Source organism: Fulmarus glacialis, unplaced genomic scaffold, assembly GCF_000690835.1.
Source record: "Fulmarus glacialis isolate BGI_N327 unplaced genomic scaffold, ASM69083v1 scaffold7910, whole genome shotgun sequence".
Lineage (NCBI taxonomy): Eukaryota > Metazoa > Chordata > Aves > Procellariiformes > Procellariidae > Fulmarus > Fulmarus glacialis.
The window spans coordinates 88716-102481 of record NW_009189498.1 but is presented as its reverse complement, the minus strand read 5'-3'; the positions used below and the strand labels follow the sequence as shown (position 1 = coordinate 102481).

The 13766-nt window shown below is 37.4% G+C and overlaps 1 protein-coding gene across 1 annotated transcript in view; it reads left to right on the top strand.

Annotated features, from left to right (window-relative positions):
* Positions 1–2049: 2049 nt before the first annotated feature.
* SLC26A7 (solute carrier family 26 (anion exchanger), member 7) overlaps positions 2050–13766 on the top strand; it is a gene marked incomplete at its 5' end in the record, with an annotated part of 52501 nt that continues 40784 nt past the window's right edge. The window contains 2 exons of the mRNA XM_009582234.1: positions 2050–2164; positions 6248–6420. Coding sequence (XP_009580529.1) covers positions 2050–2164; positions 6248–6420 — 288 coding nt within the window. The remainder of the gene's footprint in view (positions 2165–6247; positions 6421–13766) is intronic.

Sequence of the window (13766 nt, the reverse complement as noted above, 5' to 3'; positions counted from 1 at the left end):
TTGCAACACTGGAATATCTGTGTGAGTTGTATTCTACTAGTGAATTAATTACAAAGTTTTTGTTTGTTTTTGGTTTAGTTCATAAAATCATTATAATGGAAGAGCTTTTCAGTGTTGAACAAACCTTAAAAATCTCGTTCTCCTTTTCTCTAAGTTTTTTTCCCTATGCTCACTTTTGTCTGGATAGGGTCATGCAGTTCTCTCCCGTGCTGTTTTTATTCTCCTTAGGCACATCCTTCCGTGTTGCTCTTGAGTCAGAATCTTCTCTCACATCTATTGATCATGTGAATATGGATGTAGAACTATAATTTCAAAGATCTTTCTGGTTCATGATAAAGGTGTGCTAAGAGAAAAAAGCAGAAGTGTTGATCAGTAGATATGCTAAATAAAAGGCAAAAGAGCAATGAAGTCATCCTCTGTTTAAAAGAAGGCATGAAAGTTCTAAACCAGATATGTTTTAAAATATCTCCTCTCCTCTCCAAGTCATAACTGATAGTGCTACTTTGCTGAGCACTGTGTGGATAAAGACAATCCATGTAAGATCCATCTCAGCAAAATCTTCACCATGAGGTTTTTCTAAAAACAGATGAACTGATAGGCCTTCTCTGCTTCACAGGCAACTTGACACTTCTGGCCTTTTGCATTTTATTGCCTCCCCCCACCACGCGCTCTTTGTTACAGACTCAAATGCAAATTCAAGAAGAGAGCTCTTGAATAAAAATGTTCGGAATTGCCACTGAAAGCCTATTAAGCAAAGATACTCTTTGGCAGTCTCCATATTATTAAAACCCCATACACAAATGTTTCAGGTAAAAAAATCCTTTCTGGAGCAGTCAGGAAAATTTGGTGAGAACAATTAGTCCTACACATTTAATCTTTGGAGATTTCAAATGTACAGAGAAGGCAACTCCATGTCATAGATCTGAGTGATCTCTGTCACAGACCATGCATGGTCATTCTCCTGGTACAAACACATATACGCTAGCTTAGCCTGGTCATTCAAGTTGAAGGTGGACTTTAGAAAGGCACCTTGTGTGTTACACAAGCCAATCCTGTCTTCCCTACTGCACCAAAAGGTATTCACCAAGATTTACAGAGAAACTCTGCCAGGCAATTTCTCCTATGCCTAGTTTCTAGGAGAAAAAAACTGTGAAATGGCAGTAGAGGCTGCTGGTCTGAGCCGTAGTCTGGGGAGTGTCTCTTTCTGCGGACTTGTAAGCAGTGGATGCAGACTTATGTTTCTAAAGTTGAACAGCATCCAAAGCTCTGCTTTGCAGTTATGTCTCTGTTAAAAGATGATTTCTTGGCGTATCATGAGACTTTCTAAGAAAAAGATGGATACTGTCCTCTATAGCTAAACAATGAAGGTAACTAGTAAGTCTGTAAAGTTAAATCTTAACCAATTCAGTTCATTCTCCATCTCAATACGAAAGTCAAATACTTTCTGTTTCTGGACTAACAGCTTTACATTAAAAAAAAAAAAAAAAAAAAAAAGAAGTTAATATCTAAAGGATTAAAAAACCCAGGCACTTAAAGACAATGAACTCTGGAATATTTTTTTGTTTAAGAAATTAGAAGAAGCAGACTGAAGGGGCTCCATCCAAACCAAAATTATAGGTTTTGAACAGTTTGTAAGAAATAACCATCTGACCGCCTGGAGCCCTGGCAGTCTCAAACTCATGTCTGTGAGGGTGGGGGTGAAATTCTCCTCCCGTGAGGACTGTCTATTAAAAAAATGTTTGGAACCACTGATGGAGACAACCTGGAAACATGGTAGCTGGTGCCATAGACTGTATCTGTGACCCATTGTTTCTGCTGGTGACCAAGACTCAGAAGAAAGTGTGAGGATTTTGATGACGATAGATGAAAAACCTTCCACAGTTCTTCCTAGTCTCCATTGTACAGTAGTTGGCTTATGCTCTAGGTTTTTGTAAATGAAGGTGGTTTTTTTCCTGCTCTTAATAAAATTGTGGACGTTTCCTCATAAAAAAAAATTGAATGCAGAACAGTTTTACCTTCATATAGTGAAGTAATTCTATTTAACTTTCTATAGGGCTGGCCTTTGCTGTTCTGTCTTCAGTGCACCCAGTTTTTGGTTTATATGGCTCTTTCTTCCCTGTCATTATTTATGCCATATTTGGAATGGGACGTCATGTTGCGACAGGTAAGTGTCTATTTGCTAAAAACATTTTCAGAAATAAGGAATTGGAAACGAAACACTTTTTTTTGTTATAAGATCAATGGAAAGAAAATTATCTAAGACTAAACAGAAATAAGATGGTTTTGTGCTTCTTTTTACAACTATTTTTTACCAGTTTAAGTACTTTAAAGAGCCTCATTAAGAATATATTGGAGTTACTCCTGCCGTTATAATTTAATATTGCATTGACACTTCCTTTGTAAATGTAGTTTCCTAAGGGCTTTTGTATTTTAACTGTACTTTAGAAATCTGCTTCAGGCTAAGATTTTAACAAAGGTCTCAGCCAACAAGATATATGCAAACAGGAATGAAAAAGGCACGACTGCTTCTTAAAACATAGAAAAAACACATTACTTCTCACCTGTCTAAAACACAAACCCTACATTTCTCAGAAAAAAAAGCTTTCTGTGCCTTTCACCTGCTATAGTAGTAAAGCTAGGGATTTTCCCAGTGAGTTCAGCACAACTCCTGTCCACTTGCAGACTAATTAGGTAGGCAGCCAAAGGTGCTCTCTGGCTACTATGCTAGTAGTTATGAGTTATTGTTTACCCTCAGCAGAGCCAACAGCAGCTGCAAGAGTTGAATGACTTTGATCTCCTAATAGGTTGGCGAATGCTCCACTTCTGACTCCAAAGAACCCAAGTTATAGACCAAAGTTGGAAATAATACTCATGAGGTTGAACCACAAGTCCTTTGTTGTGCAGAATTGGGCACTCGGTGGCCTCTGAAGTTTGCAGGAAGGATGAGGCAGAGTCAGTATTAAAGCACGGTAGGACTGGGTAAAGGGAAGCAGCCTCTGTGGTCATCAGAAGATTTAAGCAGGGAGGAAGTATGTTTTCCTTGTGGAGGAGAAAAACCCCTGCAAGGAGGAAAGATGGTTCTGGGAAATCACCCAGAACTCTGTAGAATTTGATTGCTCGAGTTTATGCACTGGCAAATGGTTTAGTAAGAAGTTAGCCACGTATTTCGAGCACTGCTTTTGTTCAAAAATATTCAGTTAAATTATTAAAAATTACTGAACAGCTATAAATTGTCTTACAGCAAAAGGAAAGCTGAAAGTTTGTTTTCCCTAAAGGCACAGAAAGTATTTGAGCCTTTTGATGTCTGAGAAGGATCTGTGGATGCTGTTAGTGACTTGATGCTGTAATGAATGATGGCATGTACTCAGCTCATGTAAGAAAGAGAAGCATTCAAAAAAAAAGTGAAAATTTAGGATTTGGAAAATAATTTTGACACTTGAGTAGAGACAGATTAGTATACTTTTTCGAACTTTTTTTCATTAAATATATTAAGAATTAATAATTTAGCAGTGTATTGTCAGCAGTTTGTTGGTATAAGATTATTAGGAAGACAACAATCCATCATATGATCATATATAGGAAAGTAAATAAATAAGTATCTGACTGACATAAATTCTAGTAATGAAAACAAATGATAAAATGGGTAAGTACAAGCAGCTAAGTTTAATGTTTTATCCATGGGTGGGAATACTGTTCAGAGAAAGATTTGCTGAGTCCCACAGCTCCATGGCCGCAGATTCCTGCACAGTCCCTAGTGTAGAAACCTGTTCCTTTCACAGGTGTTAATTCCAGAATTTAATTTTAAGAAAGAAAGGAAACAAAACAGTTCTCTTGGTGTGAAGATTTTTTAAATAAGTGTGTGTGACGTATGCTGTTGACCCTTTTAGTAGAAATGTCTTATGCACTCATCCCACCAGCCTCGGTTAAGGTGTTACGGTGTGCAGGCTGAACTAGAGCTATACCGCCTGCCTCAGATCCCCAAATGCTCCGTAATTCCTCACATATATTGGTGACAATCTCTTCTCCTACCAGCATTTTCTGTAAGATCAATGGGACAGGCTATAAAAGTTCCCTTTGTTAGTGAAGTTAGTTATGATAATATGAAAAGGAAAATTTTTCAATGGCCAAGTACTGTCAACTTTTACTCACTTGAAATGTCTCTTCTGTGACACAGCTGATATAATTTGAAAAATTACTCACCTGAGCAACAAACCCCGACACCTTTTTTTTGACTACTTGTGATATAATTGGTCTCAGAGGATCCTCTGAGGCAGCTTCATCTGTCATAATACCACACATAGACCTTTGATTTCAGATAAAATTTTATGTAAACTGTTTTCAAATCCAATTTTATGGGAGAAAAATAAAGTAAAAAGGAGGGAATGGGTTTCAAAGAAAAAGGAGCAATTTGAAAAGCAAGATGTCTGTAAGTGTCCTGAATGTTGCTTGAAAAAACTGTATTTTAGGCCCAGGTAAAATGCTTATCATGATTCAAAAAAGAAAATGTGATCCAAAAAAAATGTTCATGGCTCAGTTGGGGGACTGTCATGGGGAAGAGTTTGGCACTTGAAAAATGGAAAGCTTGACTAAATGAGGTGAGCAGGAAAGCCATGAAATGTGGTAGGTCAAACATTTGCAGGAAGTTTAGAAGGCTAAAAAAAGGAATTTGAAGAGTGCCATGGAGAGCATGATCAAATTGGTAGTTAAAAGTTCTTTAAATACCTCAAAATCAGGAAGCCAGGGAAGAAACCCGTGGGACACCTTTCTGACAAGGCCACAGGACTGTCAAGTTACCAGTGTAATTTCATCTGTCAGTAGAGCTCTGGAGGGAATCCTGGGAACTGCAGACCTGTCTTGCATCCCTATTATTATAGACTATAATAAAAAATAAGGTCACTGAAAGATATGTATAATCAGAGTCTGTTGGAGAGGAGTTAATGTGACTCCTATAAGGGAAAATCCTACCTCACTAACCTCCTAGAGTACTGTATGAGTGTCAGTAAGCATATGGAAAAAGCAAATGTTTTGAATAAGATATCAGAATGGTCAAACAGCTACTGATAAAGTTCCACACCAAAGGTTACTAAAGAAACTAAGTGCCCTTGTGATAAAGGAAAAGTTCTTTTATTAATTATTAGCAGGTTAAAGGATAAGAAGCAAAAGGTAGGACTTAGTGGTCATTTTTCAGGGTGGAGGTGTCTCTGGTAGGTTCCCAAGGAATTCATGCTGGGAGGTTTACTCTATGAAGGCCAAAGTGAAGGTAGAACTGTGTTCATCAGGTCCTGCCACAGTAGAAATAGAGAGCTCAATGAAACTGGTGAGAGATTACTTTAAAAGACTTTAAAAATATAGATTAAAGAAAATACTACAGCAGATGGTGAATTTTTGGAACATGCTCCCAGAGGACAGAAGCAGAAAATACAAGCAGTTTCAAAGAAATTCATGAATCCTAGTCTGTAACCAAAATCTAAAAGGGCCAGATAAGGATGTGCTTCCCTGACATAACAGCTATGGATGCTGGGGGATTACGAGGGGAACGGCCTGCAGAAAGTCGCCAGGCTTGTGTGCTTTCCCTGGGTGACACCTCCAATTGTCACAGCTGGAGGCAGAGTACTGTGCAAGATGGACTGTTGGTCTGACATAATAGGGCATTTCCTATGCTCTTAGAGCTCTGCACGATGTGTTTGTGCTTTTTAATGTTGAATTATCATCCTTATTTATCTGTGTGTCATTAAACTTGCTTTACCTCTCTCATATAAATGTTTCTCTCATAATCTGCCTCCATTTATTAGAGTGCAGATTGTTGAGTTTTCGAACATACACATCTGCTAACTATAATGGGCTAGGTAATATGTATACAGCATGAATTAATTGTCCTAGAAAATTGAATGGCGAACATTTGGGATCCTCAGACAAAAAGCTGTTTCATCACACCCAGGGTGAGTTAAAAGCATTTCTGATAACTTGAAATCATTGTGAATTGTTGTGTTCAAACCTCTTTTGTTAACACGTCTAAATGAATATGCTCACAAAAAAATTGGCATTTAATTCACGTGTGCAAATGGTATTTTACAGGAAGAAATGTATGTTGCATAAAAAGTTTACCTTAAAAATTGTTCTTTGCATGACAGAAATGCACAAAATGGCACTTTCACTTCTAATGTCCAAGTTTTAAAAAAGAGACCATGAATCATGAATACAGACAGATATGGAATTATTGGTGACTAATGCATGGCTTTTTTTATAGGAACTTTTGCTTTAACTTCCTTAATATCTGCCAATGCAGTTGAGCGTCTTGTTCCTTCAGTCAGCACTAATTTCACTACAAACAATAATTCAGGAGTTTTGGGCCTATCGGAGTTTGAAATGCAGAGGATTGGAGTTGCAGCAGCAGTTTCATTTCTAGGAGGAATCATTCAGGTCAGTGGTGAATGCATATTCTGTATGTTACTGATGCATTGCATTTGTGACAGCTATGACTTTTGTAACACATTCTTTTTCACTTCTCTGAGAAAAACTCACCATGGGTCTGGTCCGATGTTCACGAATGATGAAATTAATGTTTTAAGAATTTGTTGCTCCTTTGTTGAGATGTAATAATTGTCAGTATACATGCTCCTAGGCTGTTGCAATATGAAGTAAAACCACATTCAGTCAGCTCTAATACAATATTCAGTTGCTGTTGGTGCTCCCTTCCTTTATCCTTCAGAGACAGAACATGAATCAGCTCCTGGTAAGCATTGACATATTCCTGAGGTTTTCTATTGCTCTTGGCTTGAAAAGAAATACTATAAAATATTCAATAATTAAAAACAGTAATTCTCTTTAGAGTTCACACACCCATCGTTAAAGTGAAATAAATTGGTAAAACAGATGTCTTCAAATGATTTTCCAAAGCTCATTCAAATGATCAGAGGTCTTTTAAATTTTTTCTCTTTTCCTATTCTGACCACAAGCACTGAGTTCCTTTATCCATTGCCAGTTGCTCTTTTTCCCTGTAAATATTAAAATGGAAGAAATGTTCCAGCACCCGACATTGCAACACCTCCTGGGTACCTGGCCTCCTGAAAGAAACTCGGACACCTGCGCTTGGTGCTTTGGATCCCTCTACCACACAGAGGATGAGCGAAGGAGCCCAGAATGGGATCTCCAGTGCCTCACACGCTTAGCAGGAACAGGGGCATATGCTTATGTTAGTCAGTAGGAAATATCAAGAAGCATGGTCATTTCTGTTGCATTTTTTTCATTCCTTTAGTGGTTACAGAATTATGACTTGGCGTCGCAGCATGAGGGAAACCCTACAGGCAACATACGGCGTAGAGCAGATGGTGACTGTGCCTGGCTGCTGCATGTGCTGTCCCGTTGTACCGGTGTGTGCAACACAACACTGCATCATGTACAGGGTGCTTGTAACAGCAGTGTCCTTTGAGCATGCACAGAGCTCTTCATGCGGGAGTGCTGTACTCACAGCCTCACAATCTCCGATGTCGTCCCCAGAAAGGCCAAAATGCCTCAAGCAAGGTGTTGTTTCACTTCATTTGGTCTAACTTCAAAATCCGATGCAGAAATTTTTTGCTTAGCTGCTGCAGAATTCCATTAGGTGTGTAAATCCTCTAGACCTCTTACTCTTTCATTCTGAAAAGTTCTGCTTTTTCATATGACTTCAGCCACACCAGCTGACTTATCTCAGCTTATGTCCTGTTTAAGTCTGATTGGAATGAGAAGAACTAAAGACTCCTCTGCCTGCATCTTCAAAGCAGGTGTCATAGAGAACTGTGCGACGTGCATGGAGTCTTCTCCCAGGTCAGTAATGTCACTTGCATTAGAGTCATACTAATACAGCTAATGCTTGTAGTGCTGCCACTAGTCCTTTATGCGAGTTTAATGGTTAGAGACCAGATTAAAATACTTATTTCCTAGAGGAATGCCTTGAAGCTACTGATACACGATATGCAAGTGAAAGTCTGGATCAAGGCTGCGATCAAACTTTGCCATCATCCCAGGTGCTGTTAAGCGTGGAAATCCACGTTTCTCATCATGATTCCTGGCCAACAGTTGCTGCAATTCCCAGATAAGGTGACAGGGCACATCTTGCTGATAATGGAGAGCTAAGTCAGTGACCTGCTTCTACTTATCAGATTAAACTAGAAATTAATGAATAGCCTGGACTAGATGAGGTACTCTGGGACAAGAAGAATAATGTGATGCATTTTGAGCTGACAGTTTTCCATTGAAGACACCCTGAAATACAAAAAGAAGTGGAATTGTCAGTGTAGTTGGTAGTTCGGGTGGTACTTCTTTGGGAAGGGAGTAGACCTGGGTTACGGTGTCTATTATAAGACTGTTTTTTTCTACTGAAAAAAGTAAAAATGCAGTGCTCTAACCAGCCACTAATTACACAAAAATGACCGATGCTATAACTATTCCATACCTTGGGCAGCTTCCACATGAAGGATGAAACCTCCCTCTCCAAAACAGCTGGTTGCTTCTTAGAAATAGTAGGTAAAGACATGAACCTCCTTGGCCAGAAAAGCAATGCAGTACAATTTTTCCTGTAGCCTGGCTAAGTACTCTAATCAGCAAATAATGTTAAAGAAAAAAAAGGAAAAAACATACAAAATAGTGAGTCACGGAGGGGAGGCAAAGTGAAGAGGTGTGTTTTTGAGATGAACTGCTGTTGGCTGCTTTCTGTTTTGTGAAGACCAGAAGTGTGCATTTGTGTGTGAGGCAAGCTCTGAGCAGGCTTTGTGAATCTCAGTGCCATCTAGACAGGAAATAAATTGGAACTGGTTTCTGATCATCAGACAAGAATAGATGGAGCTTATAAGATTTGAAATTTGGGGCTTAGCTGCTTCAGTTTTTTTCAAGTAATAAATTTCAGATTCCTAAATTGTTTTTTAAATCTAATGTTTGAGGGAATGGTCATAAAAGAGGGAAGATATTTAGTTATCTTAAGAGGCATTCGGTTGAGGATAACAGTATTAAAATAGAAAATAAGTAAATATAAAACAAAAAAAAGTGTAATTACCAGAAACATTTAATATAATACATTCACAGAGAATGTTTCATTTTTAAAAGCAGAATGGAAGGTATAATGCAGATTTTTTTACGTTTGTGTAACTGTTACTCTATAAATATAAACAGGGCAAGGAAAGCTAATCAAGTTAATGGAATTATTCCCTGATATTAAATACCTCAGAGGTATTGATGGGGAGAGGAAATGACAGATGCCTATGGAAGAATTTTGTAATTAGAATTGGATGATGCCTTTACAGCATCAAAAAAACCTCAAAAAAAGCTTTTGGGTAAGATTTTTTTTTTTCCTATTAGTATATTGTATGTGCAAGAATGCTTGCATAAATATATGTGGCTATAAAAAACCTCAACATGCTAAACTGAAATTCAACATTAAATTTTCTGAATAAATAGGGGAAAGCTGCTTGCAGTTCAAAGTGAGAAAAAAAAAAATCTCCTAGAAAAAAAGCTTTATTCTCTTAAGAACTGCAGTGCTATAGATTTCAGTTGTGCTACTCTTCTGTAAATATGAAATAGCTGGTTATCACATTCCAGTCTTCTACGTTTTTACTGGTAAGTTTTTCAGCTACTGTATTTTAAAAACTTACATATAATTCATTGCTGATGTACAGTATTGGAAATAAAAAATGTTTCTGGTTATCAGGAGAACAAATTTACATGGTCTATTTTCAGTTTGCTTAATAATGAAGGAGCACATTTGAATATGAAGTGTGTTTTTATAAGGCTAATATTCTTGTCCAAAGCTTTGTTTCCCTGTGGGGAAAATTATGCTGCACTATTCTATGTTATACATAGTTTTTCATGAGGTACAAACATGAGTCTTTGTTATACAGTGATAATCAGGAAAAGAGTTCATTTTTCTTTCACAGTGGAAATAACTTCTTGCAAGCTCATATTCTGTATCTTGAAAAGTCCAACTAGGCTGGATAGGAGTCCTGGTTCCCACAATTATGGTACAGCATGCTACTTGTTAGTCCAGAAAGACCACAGAAAGAAGTCTTTTTCAGGTCCTGGAGTGAGGAAAGCTCACTCCACACACCATCAGAAGCTACCAAACACTCTCAAGCCACCCACAATGAACTTAAGAGCTGCAATTCAAAAGACCAAAAGCTATATCAACTATAATATCTATCGAAACAGGCTGAGAAGAGTTTTCAATTAACAACTCAGTCAAGCTGAACTGTCCATGTCTGACTGTTGTCTCCAGACGGTCCATAGATGTCTTCACTTTTGCATCCTCCGATTTTGAGATAACCAATACAACATACTAAATGAGAGGCTCACAGTCTGTACTGTTTCCTTCCAAGAGATATTCCCCATGGCTGACCTCATCTTCTTAGCCCATGCAGCAAAAGATCAGAAAGAGTACCACCACTTTTTGTTCGGTCTAATGGTGAAAAAAAGCTGCACCTTCCAGAATGTGGAGTTTTGAGGGGTTTAAAATTCATTCTCCAAAACTGAATTCATGCAGCAGGTAACGTGATATCAGCCTTTCAATTACTGTGGACAGAAAGTTTGAGATTAGTGATTTCCAAAGAGCTGTTACGTGATAAAAATTTTTACTGGCCATAAAGTTAGATTGACTACACAGAGAGAGTGGAATTTTAACAATAATAAACTGAGCACGTTGTCATGGGAAGAAAGTATTGTAAGTGGACAAGAACCAAAAGGGCTTGAATTAATGAACGTAGAGGGCTTTGCTTTTTGCAATTACTTCTTTCTCTTCTCCTGGCTAAATCCCCATTCCCTTCTTCTACTTGTCAGAGTAAAATTATGGAGCCGTAAAGACAACTGCAAGAAAAGGTTCCCTTTGCATTATCTTTCTTCCAGTCTGAACTTCAGTTTTCACTTTTTTCTATAATTTTTTTTTTTTAGAAATCCCACCTTCCACCATTTCTGTCTAATTACTTGGTTTTATAACTTGTTTCCATGATCTTTTCTCCTTTACTGCACATTAACTCAAGGCTGCTTTCCTTCAGTTTCTCCTGTTTTTTTTTTTTTTTTCCTTTCTCTGACATCTCCTGATTTCATTCATGTGAATTTAATCAAGAATGTATACCTGGTGAAAGCAAAATTCATCTCAAGAAAGTTTACTTCTTAATGAGCCTTTTCACATGGTGTGATGCACTGAAAAAGCTGCACAAAGAAACTAGAGCCATGTGTCTTTCAAAGCATTTTTGTTACTGTGATTGTTCTGATTGTTTTCTCTCTGAAATATTCCTTCATCCCCAAAGAACTAAATTTTGGAAAATGAAAAATTCTGGAGACAATCCTAAAATATGTAAAAATTTTATTCCTTTTACAGTTTAAGAAAAGCCCAGTATTAATATAAATAATAAAAAGAGAAACCTATTTGCCTTTAGCATTTTTTTTTAATTTTATTTTTTTCTGCTCTGACACTTCACTGTCAATTTTGCCTGTAGTTTGTCTGAATCAAGAGGGAAGAAAAATCATACAATATATCAAAAAACAAGATGAGAAACCCACAAAAATGAGCATCACTAACACAGTGAAGATAAAGTAGATTATTAGAAATTTCTTTAAGAATATTGATCTTTCTACATTTTGGTTACTGCTGAGTGGGTGAAAGATTTTATGACATAATGAAATGTGATGCAATTGTGTGCTGTCAGCTCAGCTTAGTTTCAAACAGTGTTGGTCCGAAAAAGCAGTCAAGCTATATGCCTGTTGCCCAGCAGGGAGGGTTAACTGGAGAGTTGATCTGGGCCTGTATAAATGCTAAAAATTAGTATATCTGTCAAGAAAACTCACATGCAACTAGATTGGGAGGTTTGTTTCAAAACAACTTTTTGCCCCCTGTTAATCTAAGCAGTTTCTGTACATTACTCACGTTGCAAGGACAACAGGAGTTTCCCACACCAGCTTATGCTGAAAATTACACCTCCCTGAATGTTTTTTGTTCTGGTTGCTTCATTGTTAGTCCTTCACCGTGGAAGGTATATGGATGCACATTACATTTATTTAATTATAATGTAAATAAAGAGTAGGATGTACATTGTGATGACGCATTGCCGTTGTTTCTGGAAGTCCTGGGCTACCTTCTGCAGTAAGAGACGGGGGACCAAACGTAGACTGCTGCTTGTTTAACTGAGTGGCTACAGAAATTGTTTTCCTGAAACCATACTCATGGTTTGGATGTATTTTACATAACCCACGGTTATAAACAAACGATAAAAATTTGAAATATGACCTTTTAGTTACTACCTGTGAAGCATCCCCCTAAAATGCTGAAGATTTAAAGTAAAAAAAATTAAAGTAAAGAAAAAAAAGTAAATATGAGAGTGATGCTGAAGTTGCTAAGTTCTACAATCATGACACCATTTTCCTGCAATTCTCTGCAGTAACTTTCTGTGAAATGCTAATATTAACTAATATTTCTCTCTGATATTATGTAGTTCACAGAATTGTCTCTGTGGCTTTGATTCCACAGCTAAATAAACATCCATCTCATTCTCTGGAAACTAAGCTATTACATAGTTAGAAATTTCACATCCATACAATTCAAACTGATCTTAGAAAACAAGCAAAAAATCACTAGCGAAGGGAAAATTTAATTCTTATTGAACTTTGCTACTGTGAACAATGTTTTTAAATATATGAATAGGCATACTGTTAAAACAAACAGCTAAACAAAATATTTGAAGTTAGTAATTATTGGTTTTAGGCCTGACTAACTAAATTACTACTCACTGATGATATAACAACAATTATCATTATTGGGGTCCAATCTTGAATGGCAATCAATGTTCTGATTGTTCGTACTACAGAGCTGTCTGCACGCTATTAGTGGGAAACAGAAAAAAAAAATCTCAGCTTTAGTCTCTCAGATGGAAAAGGAAATTGCTCACTAGAGGTTTTTGTCGTAAATTAAAAGCTACTCTGGTATTTTTGTTTCTTTTGTGCTATTGTACTCGTAGCTCACTGCATACAGGTGGGATTTCTGGTGAAAAAATAAATGGTGTTCAGGCGCAAAGAATGATAACATTTAGAAATGATTCTTTTAGCATCAGAACAAAACAAAATAAAGCAAAGGAGGCGTGATATATTCCAAAAGGATGATATTTAGTATAGTAAACACAAAATAATCCTCTTAGAAAGTACCATTACAAACAACTCTGTGCCAAGAGCATGTAACTTTTCAGGCAGAAGAATAGCAAATGCAAAAGATTATAGAAGTAAGAAACTGCTTTTTTATCTAATGAATCTGCAGAACTCATTGTAAGGGGAAATAATTTAGATGTAACTTAATATCTTAATATGGATCAGAAAAGGATTAAGTGTTATATCCTCCATCATCTGAAGCAACTTCTTTTGCTCCCTTACCTGAATACCTGCAAATCCAGAAACCTCAACACATGAAGCTGATGCTGATGTAACTAAAGGTAGTGGACTGGCGATACTTGACGTATTTGATATTACGAAATTGTAGCATGACAGCACCAAATATCACAGTATATTGAACCGTACGCGCAGGGTCAGTGGGATATCAGGAGGCTAAGGGTCTGCCAGAGGAGCAAAGCAGTTGTGTGACCGCGTGGGAAGGGAAATCTGATGGCACAGCAGGGCTCCACAGGATGACGGAGTCTCACCATGAGACTCATCTCTCCCTAGTTTTAGCACCTAATAAATTTGCTAGCTGTTGAAATTACTAATGTTGGTAGTCCTGATATCGACATGTTGGCAATCGGTAAGCTGGACCAAGATAACAG